This window comes from Salmo trutta, chromosome 24 (genome assembly GCF_901001165.1).
Source record: "Salmo trutta chromosome 24, fSalTru1.1, whole genome shotgun sequence".
Lineage (NCBI taxonomy): Eukaryota > Metazoa > Chordata > Actinopteri > Salmoniformes > Salmonidae > Salmo > Salmo trutta.
In genome coordinates this window covers 14,197,667-14,219,123 of record NC_042980.1, presented here as the reverse complement: position 1 = coordinate 14,219,123, position 21,457 = coordinate 14,197,667, and the positions used below count along the sequence as shown (strand labels likewise).

Here is a 21,457-nt window from a genome sequence, read left to right as displayed (position 1 = left end):
AAGCAGGTAGGTGTCGCTTAAATTAGACAGAACAGGGGTTGTTTTGATCCTGCCACTGGACGTTTCCTCCCGTAGGCTGGGGAGGTGGGGGCAAATCCTCGGGCTTCCTGGGAGAAAAAGCAATTTCACATAGATAATGCAGCCACGCCGAGCTTCATCTGGCTGCTACTGATAAGAGCGCCCTTCCGACAGAGGAATTTTCCACTGCTCAGGCAATTTGCGCTGTTCACTGAAATTGTGAAAGCCAACAGGCACCCAGACACAGGGAGCAAGGACTTCTCTCTGCAGGGCACAGGTTGAGAGAAAAAAGGTGAGGGGGGGAGAGGGGCATGGGGAGGGGGAGGAGACTGGGAGGGGCCAAGGGCATCCCACAACCCTTTGCCTATGGTGAGAGAATAGAAATGACGGCTCCATTCTCTAGTCCCTGTAACGCATTATCAATTTCGGACGACGATAAAAGCATAATTTAACGTCATTTAGAGGAGCGTGTCCAAAGAAGAAAGATTTGGGGCTCCAACACAGGAAGCAACAAAACTGTAAATAAGTACTCTGGAGAAAAAGAGCTAAAAAAAAAAATGTATCTGTCGAAGAGAGGCAGAGCGATAAACCCATACAGTCAGAGGTAATAAAGGATGGTGGAACCAACCAGTCAATACCATTTTACTGCATCGTCAACTGACAAAGCTGCCAATGTCGCTTAGAAAGATTTCCAGCGACACCTCCAGCCCCACACACTGCAGTACAATCAGAGGTATGAATAAAGCAAATCAAAAAAACCTTCACAGCTACCGAGCAACTTCAAAAAACACCAAGTAATCTATATATCCGGTGCAGGTACAAAGAGTGAAATTCAATATGCTCCCGACCGTACGCTACAGATATTGTACAAAAGCCTTTTCAAGCGGCCCTCCTCAAGCGAAAAGAAGTGCGCTCAATGGATAAAAGCAACAAAACAAAAATAGGCTAAGCTCAGGAAACGTTGCAGTTCTCTTTCTGTGCCCAGTCATTGTAATGCAAGGCAGGGAGCTGGCTTTCAGAGCACAAAAGGAGAGGAGCAGACAGGCCAGGCAGCCAGTGTTTTGGCCAGAGGACACAAGACTAGAGTCAGTGGGCTGCATAACAGAGAGCAGTAGGAGGAGGACCTCCCTGTCTGATTGGAGCACGCGTCGGGGTCACTAGCCACGGGAACACAGGCCATTGCTCATCTCCCAGGCCTGCACGACTCACACCATATGTTACCAGGTGCACTTTCACTTAGTCTCATGGAGCTGCAAATGGAAAATTCTCCATGTGACTGTGATAAATGGAGTTTCTCTTTGGTTTCATTATTTTGAAGCGTCTCAGAGGAGTCGGTGGTGACATTTTGACTGCGTCATGTCCCTCACCTGGCCACAGAGTACATGAAGAGGAAGTCGTTGTCAGGGGAACCAGGGTTCTTGCCATAGTCCATGTACTTCCTCTGGGTGGTGTTCTTGATATCCTTGATAAACGACTCCATCTCTTTGCTCAGGTTGGACTCCGTCTGGAAGGGAAAGGTTGCAAAGTGACTAAGCAGGATCTCCATTTTGAAATGTTGTTGACTATAGTAATTTTGACATAATGGCCACCTACATGTATGCATTTGCAAATCATTGGGATAGTACATGAAACAAACCATAGCAAATGTTTGGCAGGAGATGACAGGTGACATATGTATTGAGGCCAAACTGGAGTAACACCACAACAGCTCCAATACTGTTGGCGTCAGTCTCATTTGTCAGGAAGTGTTAAGATGGAGTGATCGGGGTGAAGCGGTGTATATCTCTCTGCCTTACAGTGGTGCTTACTGGGAAAAGCCCCAGCTGCTCCTGCAGGTCCTCCACCTCCTTCACCAGCACAGCGGTCTTCTTGTTGGTGGGCATGTGCCAGCTGACCACCTCGGTGCTCCGGCCCGGGCGGCAGGGCAGCACGCTGTTGGCAAACTGTCTGCACAGCGGGCAGGTGAACTCGCCCTTATCCACAGAGAAGCCCTGCAGCACCTGGTCATTCTGGGTTAAAAAAATATATATATAAAAACGCACGTTGGATTATTACAGGAAACAGGGCAGGTAGGATTGTCCTATGTTATGACCCTTATGTCAATCCATACTTTCATAAGGATACTCTTACCCGCAGAGACTCCATGTAGGACTTGTGGCAGTCTATGTGCAGGGTGTGTCCACAGGTCTGCACATACACACCCCCATCCCAGCCTATTGAGACGGACTGCAGACAGGAACTCTGCGAAACGGACAAGAGAACAGCTCAAGACAAGTAAGAGTCTCTTAAGTTCCATAACGGTAGAATAGAAACCAAAGGGGGTTGGTGGCACCTTAATTGGGGAGGACAGGCTCGTTGTAATGGCTAAAGCGGAATGGTATCAAATATATCAAACACATGGTTTCTATACACTGGGTTCCGGACATTATTATGAGCCGTCCTTCCCTCAGAAGCCTCCTTTGATAGAAATATATACAAGAAGTTGATTTAACTACATTTCTACAGCAGAGCAGCATTTTTATGTGCGAAAAATGCAGGAGGAGCCTTTTCTGGAGAACGAGACAAGAAATGGTAGAACAGCAGTGCAGCTAACACCCGAAGACCGTGGCAGTGTTTCTTTGTCATGCTGACTAACTGCCTCAGTGTTTCCAGAGAGGGGTAGAGGAGGAGTGAGGGAGGAGAAGCTCTGTCAGGAGGTCTTAATCCTCCATGCCCAATTCTCTCTGTTTTCTGGCTGCTGGAGTGGCTGATAGACTGGCAGGCTGGAACACTGGGCTGGGCTGCTGAATCACCTGAATCCAGCTCAGAAGGAAACGGTTCAACATGCATGATGGGAATCCACTCTATGGGCATTAAAATAGGCTTAGAGAAAGACTTCAGAAAAACGCCAGTGCTTACATTGAAACACTTCCCTGTGTGTTACAGTGAGCCTTCACTAGCTAGATCCAAGCCAAGGACACAAGGGAGGAAAGGAAGGAAATAAAAGAGAGTGTGTTTAAGTGACTGGGTGCGTCAGTCAAGACACCTACATCTTTGAAGAAGCGTTGCATGAGAGCGAGCCTGACGTCGTGAGCCGCACCGCACGTGTCCGCTGGGTAGATGTGCTCATCGTCAGTGGTAGGCAGTTTCTTCATCTCGTCACTCTTGCATCGGTGTCCCAGCACTGAAACCAAAAAAATCAGAGCACGGGGGCTCGCAGTGAGTGACGATGAGCTTTATTATAAATGTATTAGCATGAGTAATGAGCTCTCAGATTCCCATTTTATAGATCTGCATAACATTTATAAAACAATCAAGGGCGATGATTGCTTGGAGAACACGTCACGTTTTTTTAGGCGCGCCTGTAGTCAAACGCAGATGTTTTCCCCCTTTCCACATCAGGAACCGAGGACAGTGACTGATACGTCCGTTGATAACGACAGCTAATCTCCCAGACATCCACTCAGTAAATCAGTGGCAGTCTGGGAAAAATTAATTCTGCTTCAAATGATTACGGCTTCCTATCTATGGAAAGGACAATAAAGATCTGACAGATAATTAACTTAGTGTTTACATTGTCTTTTGAATGGGCGTAATATGAGATAGCAGGTGGTAGATCATATAAGGTGTTCTTTTGACCTTGAGGCGGCGAGCGTTCCCAAACCGCAACTAATTACTAATCAAACATGCCGTCTATTTTCATGACAGTGAATGATCCTGTCCGGCAGCACGGCATAGAAAGGCAGTATGAAAACTCGGCCAGGGATCAACACGAATGATAAATGAGCCAATTAAAACAACAGCTAACCTGCCTATTAAAATGTGATTTCCAATATGCTGGTGCTAAGCTGCCATGAATAACAGTGTATCTTTTAACAGGCGAGGGCTGTGCTAAGGGGAAGTAGATTTTCATATCAATGAAATACACTACCTTTAAATTTGACTCCGTATTGCTAGTTCATTTGTAGGTGGTTGAAATTGAACAACAAATCAGGACAGTGGTAAGACAAAAGGTAGACGGTGTAGGCCATTAATTCAGATGTGTGACACACTGAAGGGGACACAGTGCAATAGTACCTGAGGATGCCTGGAGGAGAACCACCAGGCCAGTGGGCCGGTCCTCAGTGGAAGGGCCACTCTGGCCACAGATCACACAGTCATAGAGGACCTCAGACTCCATCACCTCAGAGGCACCCAGGTCCATGGCTGCGTCAGCATCCGGGGATTCTGACAGACACAAAGGGTTACTCTTGGGTCTTCAATACAACACTTGATTAATACCACATTCAAAAGCTTCATCAGAAATGCTGGAGATGTATCATATCTAGATCATATGTTGGAGCTGGTTAGCAATTTTGCATTCTTAACAGATTTTCTGATCAATTGACATTAAACTAACAGCGAGAAGACACATTGGAATAAGCGCTTGGAGCTCAGGGACGATATTGGCAAGCAATGTGCAACAAAAAAAAAGAAAAAGAAAAACTTTAGGATGGTAATGTGGTGTGAAACTCTGCAGTCTTTGGGGCCGGCTAAAACCGGGTGAAAATAAAATGCCATTAGAGGTGGTCAACGGCAGATATGCTCACATTCCTGCCTAGAAATAATACCATGCTCAATTACCTTGTTCTTTGCTAACTCAGAGCAAATCAATGACTAGTTCTACTAGAGTGAAGCAAACACGGGTCTCGACATTTCCACTTTGGCGAAAAAGCATGCATTTTCCCAAGGGCATTTTCTCAAATACAGCATGAGAAAGGGTGGGTAAAGAGGATAGACACTGACAAAAGCACAGGAGGCTTTCAGACAACCTTGTCACTGCATTAGTGCGCACATTACCACTCCACCTAATGTGTGCATTAGAGCACCACTCACTGTACTGGAAAGGAATACAAACGTCGGACTGTGCCTAGCATCAATGCTTCCAATACCCACACTTCAGCTCTCCGCTTCCTCTGTCCAAGGGATTGGCATGGCGCTAGAGATTAATTACCGATGTGAAATTAGTTTTAAAATGTTAAAGACCGTGTTCAATTTGAACAGTAAAGTTTGCGTAGAAATGTCAACCCGTGTTGGAATTGATTTATTGCTTCAGGGTGCAATATGATCTCAGGAGAGGTCAGTGTGTTCCAGGGGAAATAAACAGTTTGCATTAGATGCCAAAAGAACAGCTCAGGCCTCAGGCCCTCAGTGTACACAGCGCACACACACACAGAGCTGGAGAAGGGCTGGGAGACAAGGACACTCGTGTTGCTATGCAGGACTACTGCCTTGCTTTGTTGCTATGCTATTTCTCTCTACTATACACACACGTGTAAAATCCTACAGTCAATATTGTAGCGTGATTGTCGGTACAGCTATCTACAAACTCTATTTAAAAGCAGCACCGGGAGATTAACGCTTGAACAGATGCTCTTACTGTTGGACAAATTTGTCTGGTAAAAATTCCAGTGCAAATATTTATATTATCTGTGACCTTTGATTTCAATCTGTGAAACAAATGTAGCCCATGAGAAGTCAAGAACATTCTTTATACTGATAAGATAGAAACACAAGCTAAATCCGTTCAATAAATGTGGGTCAATGTCAGCAGGGACACCTACAAAAAAATGGTGAAAGTACTAACTCAAAACACAAGAGAGTCTCAGCTGTGGTAGACTTCAACAGTAGTGCACATTCTCCATGTATATTGTTGAACCATATAGCCAATACATTTAGTTGTATTACATCTTTTGACAAAATCAGAAAACGCAATTGTCAATGAAGTTAAGCGCATCTCTCTGTCTGCCCCTAGTTTTGCCAATACGGTAGAGGTATATGAGGTGGATGTTGTGTATGTGAAACTTGTAGCCAGCCAGGCAGCAGTTAGCCTGAGGGAGATTAGAGACAATTCCCAAATGGCACCCTATTTAGTTTATAGTGCACTACTTTTGACCGGGACCCATAGGTGGTAAAAAGTAGTGCACTATATCGGGGAAAGGGTGCCATTTGGGATGTAGCCCTGCACACAAGGCGTCCTAGCCTGCTCAGCCGGAGGCCCATCCGTAGCCCTGCCTAAGTGCTCCCTCTGATCAGAGACCATTATTCATCCACTAATCACGCTGTGTCAGGGTGGTCCCTGTGAGTCCATCCCACTATTAGTGCTTTGATCCACAGTGCCCTCAACCAGCACGGCTCCAGTCTCAGAGGAGTGCTTTCCTCTCACTGCTCCTAACAGGCCTGGGGAAACCAGGGAGGCCTGAGGGCTGTGGCCAGTGTCACCTTGCCACATTGAAAAAAATAAAAGCTGTATTTTTATATATTTTTTTACTTTCCTTCAAGGACTATAATGGAACATGTGCACAATACGTCCTCAACACGAGTGGAGTCCACTTGAAAGTTATAGGGAACCAGGCCCCGTTTCCAAGTGCTAGAATATAATAGTGCACCATGTAACAAATATGACAATACATTAGTACATCTCAAAGCTTGGAAAGGTTCTGAATAATCAACTTCCTGTGTATTAGACAAACTGACCAAACATTCAGAATAGTTAATAGATGAGGGAACAACATGAATAAGCTTTGAGAATGAGAAATGCTGCTGGACCAAACGGTGGGTGGGTGGGGGGGGGGTCACTCCTTACCGACATCCATGGCTGTTTCCATGAAACTCTTCTGTCTGGAGGCAAACTCAGCCAGTAGCTTCTGCTGTCTCTCTCGAGCTCTCTGACGCCTGAAAGACCAGGAAAAACTAAGCTTAGCATAGAAGACTACATAGAAAATTGTCATCATGATAAGTCAGTCAAACCATTTTACGTAACTGGCAAAGTGTTGCATAGCGTGGAAAGTCTGAAACCGCCACACAAAAACAAATAAACAGCCTATCGTGCTATTCAAATCAAAATGTACTTAAAATAGAGTGCCGAGGCATAGGGCCCAGACTACCATTATTTTGATGCAGGAGTAATGCCTATTCTCTACACACTGAAGGGGTTAACCCATCTCTATAGCAACAGCTTCTGCGGGTAAGTGGAAACGCTTGGTTTTATATAACACTGAAAGCCCTTCTCTCAATGACTAGCCATTAAATCACCACTACTCACCCACCAGTGCATTCTCATTTCCAGAGTGACTGTCTGCCCGTCACAGATGCTCGTTTTCCCCCCTCAGACGCTACCCCAAAAGGCATACTATAAAGCCCTCAAACTCAACTCTGGACCTCGAAGACAGTTCCACTGCCTTTTCCCCCATTGTTCTCCTCTAAAATCAGGGACTGATTTAGACCTGGGACACCTGACGGGTGTAATTAATTATCAGGTAGAAAAGAAAACAAGCAGGCTCCGGACCTCGTCGGGTAAGAGTTGAATACCCGTGGTATAAAGTGTAAGATGAGCTTTGTAGCATTGGACACAGTACATACAAAAGTAAGAGTCTGATTTGAATAAGGTTACAGTATGTGACTGGGTGCAGGGCTGGCAAGGTGATTACTTCCCTAATGTGGCTGACTGTAGCGTCTGTGCAGACTTCCAGAGAGCTGGGTTGAATGTAAATAGAGACTCCTAATAAGAGGACATAAACAAATGGTGACAGGAGCGCCACAGCTCAGTAATTCCCACTGACAGCTTCAGGGGCACAGACGGCCCGCCTGAGAAATGTGCAGCACCCCTTTCGGCTTCCTCTGCCATTGGCTGGCCCACAGTCGCCCTGGCACCACCACGAGCGAGAGATGCTACCTTTGTCTTTGTCTGCGGGTCTAGTCAACCCAAAAATAGGTCATCATGGAGTGCTTATAGCCCATTCCATCATCTTTAGTGGTGGAAATAGAATAAGGATGATGTGGCCGGTGAATGTGAGCGGAGCTGCCAAATCCGGCTTCATCTTCATTTCAAAACAGACTCCACAGTGGGGTGAAGGGAGATTTACAGAATACAAATTCCCTCTGCTGAAGCCCTTTGAACAACTTCAAAAGAGGGTCTCATTTCAAAGGCTAATAACCTTTTAACATTGTATTCATTTAATTAAAGTGGTACAGATAAGTTGGCGTTCATGGTTTTGCAAACAGGACGGGAGCCTGTAACAAACCTCTCGTCCTTATCCATGGTCTTCTTGTCAGTGGGGCTGTTCTTCTTGGGAGCGACGGGAGGAGAGACCTTCCCACAGATCTCCTGGATGCTGCGCTTGCTCTGGCGGCTGCGCGTGGCAGCCTTGGCGAGGATGCGCTCGATGGCGGTGATGCCATCCCCGTGGGCGTGGCTGTTGGTTTCCATATCCTCCAGCCAAGTGACCGACAGAGAGTTCTGCTTGGCCGACAGCTTCTGGTGCAGCTTGATGAGCAGGGAAAGCATGCTCTCGCGGATCTCCAGGATCTCTGTGACCAGCTGGGGAGGCGTGCCGGGCGGGACCCAGCGCGTAGAGCTGCTCTTGGGCCTCACCACCTGGCTGGCCTCGGTGCTGCTGCGGTTAATGATCTCCTGGAACTTCCTCCTGCGCTCCGCCACCAGGCTGAACACCTGCGCCTCCCGGACGTTCTACAACAGCAGAAAAACACATCAGATCTCTCCAAGACACACACTTTCCCAAACCTGCAGTTCAAATAATGCCGCTCACTAAATACATGCAGATGATGTAAGCCGTTACATAACCAGCAGAAATACTGTAATCGGATTAGATACTTTTGAAAAACTAGATTACTTCCAGCATTACTTTTGAATTCAGAAAGGATGTAAAAAAAAATTTTTTTTTAAATTAAGTTTGTTTCCTGCCTGAGCAAGTGACAAGTCAGCGACCACTATGATGACACACCAAATGCATTTTGATGGCTCGCGGGAAAAGAACAGGAATAGGCTTTTGTCGGCTAAAGTCCAAGATAGGTCTTCCAAAGGTGCAACTAAGATTATACATCCAAGTTCAATAACCGATTGGAAATAAGGATGACAGCAGTGGCGTAGCCTACTGGTGATACAGATATCACTTATTATTGACATGTACATAGTGAAATTATGTGAATCCCACTGCTGCTTTCTAATTTTGCTATTTGCGCCTTACGGATTGTGGATGGCTGTATATAAAATTTATGAGCGTATTTTAACCCAATAATGATTGAATTGAAGAAGTTTAAGCTGCCTATCAAGCATGGTTTTTGTGACCAGCGTACAGCCAGTGAAAAAATGAGCACTTGCAACAGCTGCAATGTGGATCCCAGCCTATGGAATAATGTAGCTCCTCCCTTCTAAAGTCTGTGGTATTGTGCTACACACTGTCAAATTATTTTAATAAGATGTTGGGGGAGGGGGTCATATTTAATTACACAAAAAGTTAGCACGTACTAATTAAACATTTAATGTAATTTTCTTTACTATTATCTACATTGTAGAATAATAGTGAAGACATCACATATGGAATCAAGTAGTAACCAATTATTATTTTTTATAAAATAAAAGTCACACATCAAAATGTATTTAATATTTTAGATTTTTCAAAGCAGCCACCCTTTGCCTTGATGACAGCTTTCAACACTCTTGGCATTCTCCCAACCAGCTTCATGAGGAATGCATTTCAATTAACAGGTGTCCCTTGTTAAAAAGGTACATTTGTGGAATTTCTTTCGTTCTTAATGCTTTTGAGCCAATCAGTTGTGTTGTGACATGGTAGGAGTGGTATACAGAAGAACGTTGAATGTTTCTTCAAGTGCAGTCGCAAAAACTATCAAGCGCTATGATGAAACTGGCTCTCATGAGGACCGCCACAGGAAAGGAAGACCAAGAGTTGCCTCTGCTGCAGAAGATAAGTTCATTGGGGTTACCAGCCACAGAAATTGCAGCCCAAATAAATGCTTCACAGATTTCAAGTAACAAACATCAACAGTTCAGAGGAGACTGCATGAATTGGTCACCAAGGACACAAATAAGAAGAGACTTGCTTGGGCCAAGAAACATGAGCAATGGACATTAGACCGGTGGAAGTCGGTCCTTTGGCCTGATGAGTCCAAATTAGAGATATTTGGTTCCAACCCCTGTGTCTTTGTGAGACGCTGAGTAGGTGAACAGGTGATCTCCGCATGTGTGAAGCATGGAGGTGGTGTGATGGTGCTTTGCTGACGACACGGTCAGTGATTTATTTACAATTCAAGGCACACTTAACCAGCATGGATACCACAGCATTCTGCAGCGATACACCATTCCATCTGGTTTGCACATAGCGGAACTATCATTTGTTTTCCAACAGGACAATGACCCAACACACCTTCAGGCTGTGGAAGGGCTATTTGACCAAGAAGCAGTGATGCATCAGATGACCTGGCCTACATAATCACCCAACCTCAACCCAATTGAGATGATTTGGGATGAGTTGGACTGCAGAGTGAAGGAAAAGCAGCCAACAACTGCTCAGCATGTGGGAAGTCCTTCAAGACTGTTGGAAAAGCATTCCAGGTGAAGCTGGTTGAGAGAATGCCAAGAGTGTGCAAAGCTGTCATCAAGGCAAAGAGGGGCTACGTTTGAGATTCTTCAATAAGATATATTTTGATTTGTTTAACACTTTTTTGGTTCCTACATGATTCCATGTGTTATTTCATAGGTTTGATGTCTTCACTAGTATTCTACAATTTAGAAACAAGTAAAAATAAAGAAAACCCTTGAAGGAGTAGGTGTTCTAAAACTTTTGACTGGTATATAAAGTATTCAGATCCCTTGAATTTTCCACATTGTTACGTTAGAGCCTTATTAAAAAATAAAAATTTTAAAAAAAACTTTTTTTTAAATTAAATTAATATATATAAAAAAGAAACACTACCCCATAATGACAAAGCAAAAACTGGTTTAGGAATTTTAGCAAATGTATTAAAATAAAACTGAAATACCACCTAAGTATTCAGAACCCTTACTCAGTACTTTGTTGAAGCACTTTTGTCAGCAATTACACCCTAGAGTCTTCTTGGGTATGACACTACAAGCTTGGCACACCTGTATTTGCAGAGTTTCTCCCATTCTTCTCTGCAGATCCTCTCAAGCTCTGTCACAGAGAGCTATTTTCAAGTCTCTCCAGAGATGTTCGATCAGGTTTAAGTCCGGGTTCTGGCTGGGCCACTCAAGGACATTGAGACTTGTCCCGAAGCCACTCCTGCATTGTCTTGGCAGTGTGCTTAGGGTTGTTGTCCTGTTGGAAGGTGAACCTTCACCCCAGTCTGAGGTCCTGAGCACATTTGCATCATGGATCTCTGTACTTTGCTCGGTTCATCTTCCCCTCGATCCTGACTTGTCTCCCAGTCCCTGCCGCTGAAAACACCACCACAGCATGATGCTGCAAACACGCTTCACCTTAGGGATGGTGCCAGGGTTCCTCCAGACATGACGCTTGGCTTTTATGCTAAAGAGTTCAATCTTGGTTTCATCAGACCTCAGAATCTTGTTTCTCATGGTCCGAGAGTGCTTTAGGTGCCGTTTGGCAAACTCCAAGCAGGCTGTCATTTGCCTTCTGAGGAGTGTCTTCCGTCTAGCCCCTCTACCGTAAAGGCCTGATTGGTGGAGTGCTGCAGAGATGGTTGTCCTTCTGGAAGGTTCTTCGTTCTCCACAGAGGAACTCTGCAGCTCTGTCAGAGTGACCATCGGGTTGATGGTCACCTCCCTGACCAAGGCCCTTCTCCCCTGATTGCTCAGTTTGGCCAGGCGGCCAGCTCTAGAGTCTTGGTGGTTCCAAACTTCTTCCATTTAAGAATGATGGAGGCCACTGTTCATGGGGACCTTCAATACTGCAAACATTTTTTGATACCCTTCCCCAGATCTGTGCCTCGACACAATCTGGGTCTCGGAGCTCTACGGACAATTCCTTCAATTCCACATAGGCCGTTTAAAACCAGAGAAGTTGGTTCTAAGGGGCAGTTGGTCTTTAACGAGAAGTAATCAGATTACCCAAACTAAAGTAATCCAAACGTTATGTTACTGATTACAATTTGACAGGTAACTAGTAACAGATTACATTTAGAAAGTAACTTACCCAACACTGCACAGCAAACATATCAAAGTCACATTAAACACCCCTTCAAAAAAAAAAAAAAATCTGCTGACTTTTCAAGAGAAGCTCAGAACGCTAGTTCATATGCTGAGAGAAAATTCAACCCCCTAACTTTAAAAATTAAAAATGTTTAAAACGCTTGTGATGACCTACCCAGACAAAGGACCGGAGCTCTGTTAAATAAACATACATCATACAGCCCAGTCGGAGCGCCACCAATCAAAGTCACATGCAGTTAAATAGCATTTACCCAGACTCACATTATACTGAACAAAAATATAAAAAAACGCAACAATTTCAAAGATTTTGCTGAGTTACAGTTCATGTAAGGAAATCAGTCAATTTAAATAAATGCATTAGGCCCCAATCTATGGATTTCACATGACTGGGCAGGGGCACAGCATTTGTGAGAAATAAGCTTTGTGCACGTATAGAACATTTCTGGGATCTTTTATTTCAGCTCATGAAACACGGGACCAACACTTCCCATGTTGCGTTTATATTTTTGTTCAGTGTAGTTTCAGCAGTCAAGAGGGAAACCCCATCAGAGCACTCTAAACAAACCAAGGCAGAGTGCAACCTCAATGACTAAAAATCATAAGACACACAAATATAACAGAGGAGAGAATAACGTAGTCATGAGGTTTTTCACACAACAGTCAGAACAGAACACACTGCAAGGCCCTGAGGAAATCAACCAGGTCTTCCTCTTCTTAATATGACCAAACAAACACTCCAATGCAAATGGCTACCTCTCTCCAATTCCCTGTCAGACGCCTGGAATTCTGTGGGGCAAAAGTACGGCAAACCAACATACGTAAAATGCTTCTAAAACATGACCCGCTAAATAGCAACCTCTCCGCATCAGGACGAGGATATGACAGGCTACATAATACAAAAATAACCAATATACCAAACGCATTGAATGAACATTATACCTTATCTACCCTGAGGAAAGCAATTCTGAGCCCACTCTGAACATGAAATGTAGTATGAATACATGAGTAGTGGGAGTACCACCCGGTGTGCAGGCAGGGTAGAGACAGATGTTTATCTGACCTGGCCGAAGTTGGATGCCTCAGCGCTGGTGCTGGGAGGGGGATCTTTCTCCCTCTTCACCTCGGGGGCAGTCTCAGGCACCCTCACCCTCACGTAGTTGATGACATGGTGCAGGTTGGACAGGAGGTTGGTGCCTGGGAACCAGCTGTCATGGCAGTGCTCCTCAATGCAAGGCTCCTAGTCACAGTACATGAGACAGATTAATGTGAAGAACACCTTGATGGTCCCTTAATACTAAAACAAAATAACACATTGTGAGCTTGGGACTATAAAAAAGGTTCTAGCTGGAAAATAAATGATTGAGATAATTGGTTTTAAATTTCTGAACCTTCATTGGTTTTAAAAACAGTGTGAACTATATTTATCTAGTAGTATTCTTTTGAACTTAACATGAATTGGGGCATTTAGAGTACCATATTAGGTAGAACATTGACAATAACAAGGCTATGTCAATAACACAACTTTGACAAAAATGCAGATAGAACCTAAACTCTCGACATGTTACCAATGTCTTTATTATTATTATTATTATTATTATTATTATTATTATTATTAGTTGTCTTCGAGCGGCTAAAGGTCAGATAGTGATCAAGCCAGTATACATCTTACCTCATCCTCCTTGTCCTCTTGAACCTGGTTGTCCAAGCCCAGCTCAATCAGGTAGAGCACCATGCACAGAACATGCTCAGACATGTTGGAGTGATCCAGCCAGATCTAAAACAAAACATTATAGTTCTGCCAAATTCAATCATAGGGCAATCTCACCATCAGTTATATCAAACAATTACATTTTGATGGACAGGTGTTTCTTTGCATGACAAATGAAGCAATGAATAATATGAATGAAGAGAGCCGTCGGAAAGGTGACCTTGTACAGCAGAGTGAAGATGACAATGTGAAGAGTCTTGCAGTGCAACAGTCTGTCCAGGCCTTTGTAACATGGGTGCAGAGGAGTCCGCTCTTTGTATGGCGGCCATGGATTCCCTGTCGTGTGCATCCCGGACTGTTTCAAGCTGGGTACAACAACAAATCAGGTCAATTCCATGCAGTAATAGTCAATTGAAAATAATATTCAATAGATATCCATTCAACATCACAAACGCATAGGTAATAATGTGACACTAAACAATCTAGAGTAATTTACCACACAAAATCTTTCAGTCTATGCAATGGAACAGCCAATCGGCTGAAAGTGTCACACTATTAGCCATGACAGGATTGTGGTTATATAAAACGTGGCCTGGCTGACAGGCAATCCATCATATTCAAAGAGTGTGAACCAGTAACATAAGCCCGATGTTACAGACTGAGTTGGAGGAATAGCAGCTTCAATATGCTTCAAGAGGGAAATAAGCTATCGTGTGGTCATGACATCAGGTTTACTACATTCCGTACCAGAATGGTTTCTTTCAACGTGATGAAATGATCATTGAAAAATACCAAAACAGAAATCAAAAATCAGTATTTCTTGTTCAACATTGATAGAATTGCTTGGATTTCTAAATTGCCTTTGTTCAATATAGCCTACATTTGGTTTTGAAGAAATCATAGAGGAAGAAAAGCACTTAAATCCATTACCCATGTATGCTTTGCTTGCCCTTTACCTGCTATTTCAAATGAAGAAATGCTGCCAGGAGGACACGTCTGTACATTTAGTTACTTCACATCTTAAAGAGATCTTCAGGAAATTAACCTAACACTATCTCCTTCACCCCAACCATCACATTTGTCTTCGGAGACATCCAACCTAAATCTAAACAAGGGAAGGATTTCCTCAATTCTATTACAATTTGCCTTGAAATATTGATTTTACTCGACAGAGAACTAATTGGAACCAACCCTATCACTATGTTGGCCTAACCCCGCTTTTCATTATATTGGCCTAAACCCCCTCTTTCCTCCATTGTTGGCCTAAAACCCCTCTTCATGTTGGTCTAACCACTCTTCATTGTTGGCCTAATCCCCCTCTTCACTGTTCGCCTACCCACTCTCTTCAAGGGCAGGTGGGAAGAGCGACCCTCTAACATTCAGCAGGGCATGACATCCACCCACTCAGTTTGGCATGGCTGTTCAAACATTACCATCCCAACTGTAGAACTGAACGAACCAGAACTATATAAAAAGACACTAAATGTACTGTTGAAATACATATGTATTCATAAATAACCATTCAAAACCATAACTATTCACATGCTTTGAAAAAAAATTTAATAAACCATTCACTTCCAGGTGGAGGCGATGAGCTTAGTGACCGTTAACTTACAATGCTGAGTATCTGTCCATTGCTGACTGGACATCACGACGATAGACTGTTCTGAGAACCACCATGATGGGGTCAAACTCCTTCTCCCACACCTCCGCTGGAAAACAGAAAGAAATCCTTTAGGAACACCAGCTTTAAAAAAAAAAAAAAAAAATCACTGACATACAATTCATTCTTTATTTTCTACTGAGCTATCAGAAAGTGGTGTTAGGCTGCAACCCAAGTGGAATGTGCAATGACAGTGAATGTGGAGTTGCAAACACAATCTGATGGCTCCAATGACAAAACTAAACGCTGTTCTGATTGCTACCAACCAACAGAAGAATCACATCAGCAGAGAATGGCCTCATAAAACAGATCGTATAGGAGGTGAGGTCTCCATTAGAAATACCCATTTAAACTGGACATTGGGCCATTTTGGCCCAAACTACAAAGTCACAGGGCTGATATTAGGATAGGACATCTAATGAGACAAATCCTGATCTGATATCATAAACGCACAATGCTTTATAAGAGCCATTGACTTGAAAATACACAGGTCTCTGCAGGCAATGCCCTATATTTGGTAACAGGGGAGACAAAGCGTATAGATGTAACTGCCTGAAGGGCATCACAATAACAAAGTCTTCCAGATGGACCTTGTTTTGATTTAGTCTTGTGAATTGTGCAAGTCCCTAGTTCTGTATGGGTAGAACTATAGTCAACTGTGGTGCATGAGTGCCCTCTCAAGGCAGACTGGTGAAAAAGCACCTGTGATTACCGTAAATTCCGGACTATAAGCCGCAACTTTTCTCCCAGGCTTTGAACCTCACGGCTTAAACAATGACGCGGCTAATATATGGATTTTTCCCGCTTTCAATTTTTTTTTTTTTTTTTTTAACATTCTGTGACGTGCTCAGTTTTTTGGCGGCATGAAGCTTCCATTAGACCAATGAAATTTCAGAACGGGTTAAGGTCAAACAACTTTTTTGTTTACTGTTTAGATTAAATCGAGCGCTCTCAAACTTCCCATCATTCTGATTACGGTAGTCATTTTGTCACCCTCATCATGGCAAAGACACGGAGAAATGCATATGATGCAGCTTTCAAGTTGAAGGCGATTGATCTGGCTGTTGGAAAAGGAAATAGAGCTGCTGCACGGGAGCTTGGTCTTAATGAGTCGATGATAAGACGTTGGAAACAGCAGTGTGAGGAATTGACTCAGTGCAAAAACTAAAGCTTACTGCAAATTATTTTTTTTTTGTTACAAGCCGTGTTTCGTTAAAGCCTGTGTAAAGTTCATTTGTTTCAATGTACCGGTAGGCACCTGCAGCTTATAGACATGTGCGGCTTATTTATGTTCAAAATAATATATATATTTTTTAATTCAGTGGGTGCGGCTTATATTCAGGTGCGCTTAATAGTCCAGAAATTACGGTATGTTCAAATGGAAAACAATACGCTTGGTTATGATCCAACAAAGCGTTTGGACAGCATTAGTCACACACCGTAGCAAAACTTTTGCACTGTAGTAAAATGTTTTGCAAAAAAAAGAACAAAAAAAAGGAAAATGAGTTCATTGGACAAACTCCGGGAGGTCCCTCCCTGTTAAGTTCCATTTGCTTCCATTCTGTAGCTAGTAAATTCACACCAGGCCATGAGATAAAAGGGACAACTTACCTTTAGGTGTGTACATGCCCTGCTGCATGGAACCCCCAGGTTCAAACACAGGGGCCTTGAAGTCAGCCACGGCAGACAGCATCTCCTCAAAGCTGCAGCTTCCCGGGACGATCCCACTCTTGGGGTTGGGATTCTCAGGAATCTGAATATTCACTTAAAGAAAGTATGCACCTAGGCAAATGTGCAGCATAGTAAATGTGACCCCAAAAATTTAAAATGCAAAGACTGTTGTCTGTGTGTTAAAAGACGCAATTTTACATCAATTAAACCAGTCAGATTCACATGTAATAACAGGGGAAGGTCTGGTGAAAACAAGGTGTTATCTGTGCTTTTTCCAATTTGTGGAACAGGGAAAACACATTCTAGCAAGGGAACAAACAAGGGTCTTCAGAAAAAGTTACCACTGACAACCACTGACACTACAAAATCCGGAGACTAAAAAGCCAGCTACAAACTCAATGAGAATCAAAGAGAAAATACCGACCACGGGTTAGGATATTCAATTCATTCTACTGTGAATTAGAGGCTGATAAAACAGTGAGGATACGAGGTCCAACAGTGAACTGTGGGTGCGGTCGTTCATGCACAGTTGGGAGACCATCTCGGCTCTGAGAATCTCATCATCTGCCATGCCTATCAATGAGAGGGAGAAATACTCATTCATGCATCTACGGATAACGCCAATATAGTCAGGATGATCCAAATCTTCCAATTGCTGTTCATGTACAATTTCCTTCTCCCCTGAATGCATCTGCACCTACCCAAGTGAATGCGAAGACTGGACAAGATGACGAGAAACGTCAAGGCTCCCTCCAGCATTGGCCTCTCCTGCTCACCGTCCAGTACTGCATTCTGGTGCACAGAGGCCATGGTCAAGAGGTCCACCACTTTGAATCTGTATATGAAATACATGTTACTGATAGAGCTGTTGCGGTGACCGTATTCCCACCACACAGGTAGTCATGACCACAGTCAAATTCCACGTGACACGGCCATCTCCTCGTATATACTCTGGACATGCGTTGGTAGTACACAACTCGCTAACGACCTGGTATTCAGGGCTCTATTGTCTCCCTAACATCAAAGCAAATACAATCGAAAAGCAAACATTTACCATCAAAACAGTATCATGCTTTTTAAATCTCACCGTTAAGCTACATTTGTTTTGGACCTCACTGTGATAATTTGAAGTAAGAAGTTCAACAACAGGTTGAAACAGAAGAAAACAAGGCCATTGTGGATGTTGTTTCAAAGCTAAACAAAATGGATGTTGTTTCAAAGACAAACCACGAAATGGACAGCACTAAGGTGATGATTAATTCAAAGCATTTAAGACATGTCATGTAGAACACCCATAGGCATAAGCTATGAGTCCAAGCCAGAAAAAATTAAAAAACTGAATTAAAATAATTGTGCCATTATACAATACATAGCCTAAGATTCAAGATGTCTGGTCTAGCCTACAGTCCAAAATTAAACAAATTCTAGTAAATCGCCTTTGAGTGTGGACTATTATTATAATACACACACTGGATGGACTGGTTACCTTATGCTACACTCCAAACGTTGGGAGAGAACATATAGGCCTAGGCAATGCCGTTGGTTCATTGATTGGGCAGGGCAGCTTATAGTTACATGCTGACCACACCGCTTGCGTCACGTGCGTTGAATAACATGTATGTGTACATTTATTTTGCAATCACAGCACCCAAAAAGCTTGTGAGTGTCTGCATAGCCAGGTGCTAAAATAGAACTTGGTTCTATTTGTGATGCTATAAGTGCCATCTCTCCCATCTCATTGGTTTTTAGGAACATAAACCCACGTGGGTGATTGAAAGATGAACTGAGGTCCACACTCCAGTCCAGTTGGTGGTGGTAATGCACCTTAAAGTTGGTTGCCAACCGTCATATAAAGTCCAAAGAAGAAGCCTGAAGGAGGAAAGACGACTAGAAGCGAATTCAGTTTACCCTTTTATCTGTGGATTAATCGTCAGAGTAGGAGACCTTGTGCATTTCAGGTAAAATAACAAAATCAACATGTGGGTGATGGCAGACGCGTGAGCGGTCTAGTCAACATGTTACCCTACAATTATAGTGAATTTGTATTTGATTTTGAATAGCCAAGTAATTGGCTGACATCACCTTAAACTACCGAATCTCAAAACCGTGCGTTTCCATCTCCTCCCCTTTCTCGAGCACACAGAGATAGGGGCTATCAACAGTTGAATTGTTTTGTTGTGAAAACATGTTACTTATTGATGTTCCCGAACAGATTTCCCTTTGTTTCACAAATTAAGCACTGGGTAGCTGCAGGAACATGGTTGGAGATCCCATGGCATACAGAGTTTGAGCAGAATGCAGGCTGCATGCTCCTTAAACAGTGGTTGATGCATGAAGTGAAATACGTGTTCTTATAAGCCCAGACATGTCTATGTGCAATCGTGTGAAAGTTGATGGTTGCCACTAAAAAGAGGATCCCAGCAGCTACTATATTTAGGCCTACCTGGTATGGTTTAAACTGCAGGAAAGTGGCCTCCATTCGTTATTCGAGTACATACAGATAACGTATTGTTCCCCCTGCTCCTACCCATTTAATAAATGGGCCATTCTGCATCATGCAACCCATATATGTTTTGATTTAAGACATTAAGATTTGTATCAGTCACATCAAAATTTTCAAAATTCTAAAATCTAGCGTATAGGACCTGTTTCAAATGATCACTTTTACGCTCAACAAAGCCACTTCAAATGAACACTCACTCCTGAATGGAAAAAATATCCTTTCTATTTTATTCAGCTAAATTCAAATATTCTTACAATAAAAACAAAATAATGGCACAGGACTTATAAGCATCATCTTGTCAGCTAAAGGAACTAGCTTACAGCCTATTGCATGGCACATAGCCAGATAACATACAGTAGGGCGACTCATTCGGTTATTCTGAAATATATTTTATTCATATCACAATGTTTCTTTAGACCTGCCTAAAATAAATAATGGATTTCTTGTGATGGGGTATATTAAATAGACTTAGACGTTCCGAAGGCGTGCATCAGCAGCTTGGAGATGCTAATTAACGGTCAATTACCGTTCAACTGGTCAGGATGCACCATTGAGAGCATCCTGACTGGTTGCATCACCGCCTGGTATGGCAACTGCTCGGCATCCGACCGTAAGGCGCTACAGAGGGTAGTGCAAACGGCCCAGTACATCACTGAGGCCAAGCTTCCTGCCATCCAGGACCTACAGCTGAAGTCAGAAGTTTACATACACTTAGGTTGGAGTCATTAAAACTCGTTTTTCAACCACTCCACAAATTGTTAACAAACTATAGTTTTCGTAAATCAGTTAGAACATCTACTTTGTGCATGACAAGTAATTTTTCCAACAATTGTTTACAGACAGATTATTTCACTTATAATTAATTCAATGTATCACAATTCCAGTGGGTCAGAAGTTTACATACACTAAGTTGACTGTGCCTTTAAACAGCTTGGAAAATTCCAGAAAATGTCATGGCTTTAGAAGCTTCTGATAGGCTAATTGACATCATTTGAGTGAATTGGAGGTGTACCTGTGGATGCATTTCAAGGCCAACCTTTCAAACTCAGTGCCGCTTTGCTTGACATCATGGAAAACCAAAGGAATCAGCCAAAACCTTAGAAAAAAAATTGACCTCCACAAGTCTGGTTCATCCTTTGGAGCAATTTCAAAATGCCTGAAGGTACCACATTCATCTGTACAAACAACAGTACGCAAGTATAAACACCATGGGATCACGCAGCCGTCATACCGATCAGGAAGGAGACGCGTTCGGTCTCCTACAGATGAATGTACTTTGGTGCGAAAAGTGCAAATCAATCCCAGAACAACAGCAAAGGACCTTGTGAAGATGCTGGAGGAAACAGGTACAAAAGTATCTATATCCACAGTAAAACGAGTCCTATATCAACATAACCTGAAAGGCCACTCAGCAAGGAAGAAGCCATTGCTCCAAAACCGCCATAAAAAAGCCAAACTACGGTTTGCAACTGCACATGATGACAAAGATCGTACTTTTTGGAGAAATGTCCTCTGATCTGATGAAACAAAAATAGAACTGTTTGTCCATTGTTATGTTTGGAGGAAAAAGGGGGAGGATTGAAAGCCGAAGAACACCATCCCAACCGCGAAGCACGGGGTGCTTTGCTGCAGGAGGGACTGGTGCACTTCACAAAATAGATGGCATCATGAGGAGAGGAAAATTGTGTGGATATATTGAAGCAACATCAGTCAGGAAGTTAAAGCTTGGTCGCAAATGGGTCTTCCAAAATGGACAATGACCCCAAGCATACTTCCAAAGTTGTGGCAAAATGGCTTAAGGCCAACAAAGTCAAGGTATTGGCCATCACAAAGCCCTGACCTCAATCCTTTTGAAAATTTGTGGGCAGAACTGAAAAAGCGTGTGCGAGCAAGGAGGCCTAGAAACCTGACTCAGTTACGCCAGCT

At 43.2% G+C, this 21,457-nt stretch overlaps 1 protein-coding gene across 4 annotated transcripts in view; it reads right to left on the bottom strand.

Annotated features, from left to right (window-relative positions):
• ubr3 (ubiquitin protein ligase E3 component n-recognin 3) overlaps positions 1–21,457 on the bottom strand; it is a 49,875-nt gene that overhangs the window by 15,950 nt on the left and 12,468 nt on the right. Inside the window, exons 16-30 of one of the 4 annotated variants that reach the window (XM_029711103.1) lie at positions 17,730–17,863; positions 17,516–17,601; positions 16,969–17,110; positions 15,310–15,406; positions 13,915–14,059; positions 13,656–13,760; positions 13,047–13,223; positions 12,740–12,772; positions 8,061–8,506; positions 6,623–6,711; positions 4,075–4,224; positions 3,048–3,181; positions 2,149–2,259; positions 1,815–2,027; positions 1,386–1,522 (exon numbers count right to left, since the gene is read on the bottom strand). In XM_029711103.1, coding sequence (XP_029566963.1) covers positions 1,386–1,522; positions 1,815–2,027; positions 2,149–2,259; positions 3,048–3,181; positions 4,075–4,224; positions 6,623–6,711; positions 8,061–8,506; positions 12,740–12,772; positions 13,047–13,223; positions 13,656–13,760; positions 13,915–14,059; positions 15,310–15,406; positions 16,969–17,110; positions 17,516–17,601; positions 17,730–17,863 — 2,199 coding nt within the window. The remainder of the gene's footprint in view (positions 1–1,385; positions 1,523–1,814; positions 2,028–2,148; positions 2,260–3,047; positions 3,182–4,074; positions 4,225–6,622; positions 6,712–8,060; positions 8,507–12,739; positions 12,773–13,046; positions 13,224–13,655; positions 13,761–13,914; positions 14,060–15,309; positions 15,407–16,968; positions 17,111–17,515; positions 17,602–17,729; positions 17,864–21,457) is intronic. The other 3 variants (XM_029711104.1, XM_029711105.1, XM_029711106.1) reach the window with 3 other exon arrangements.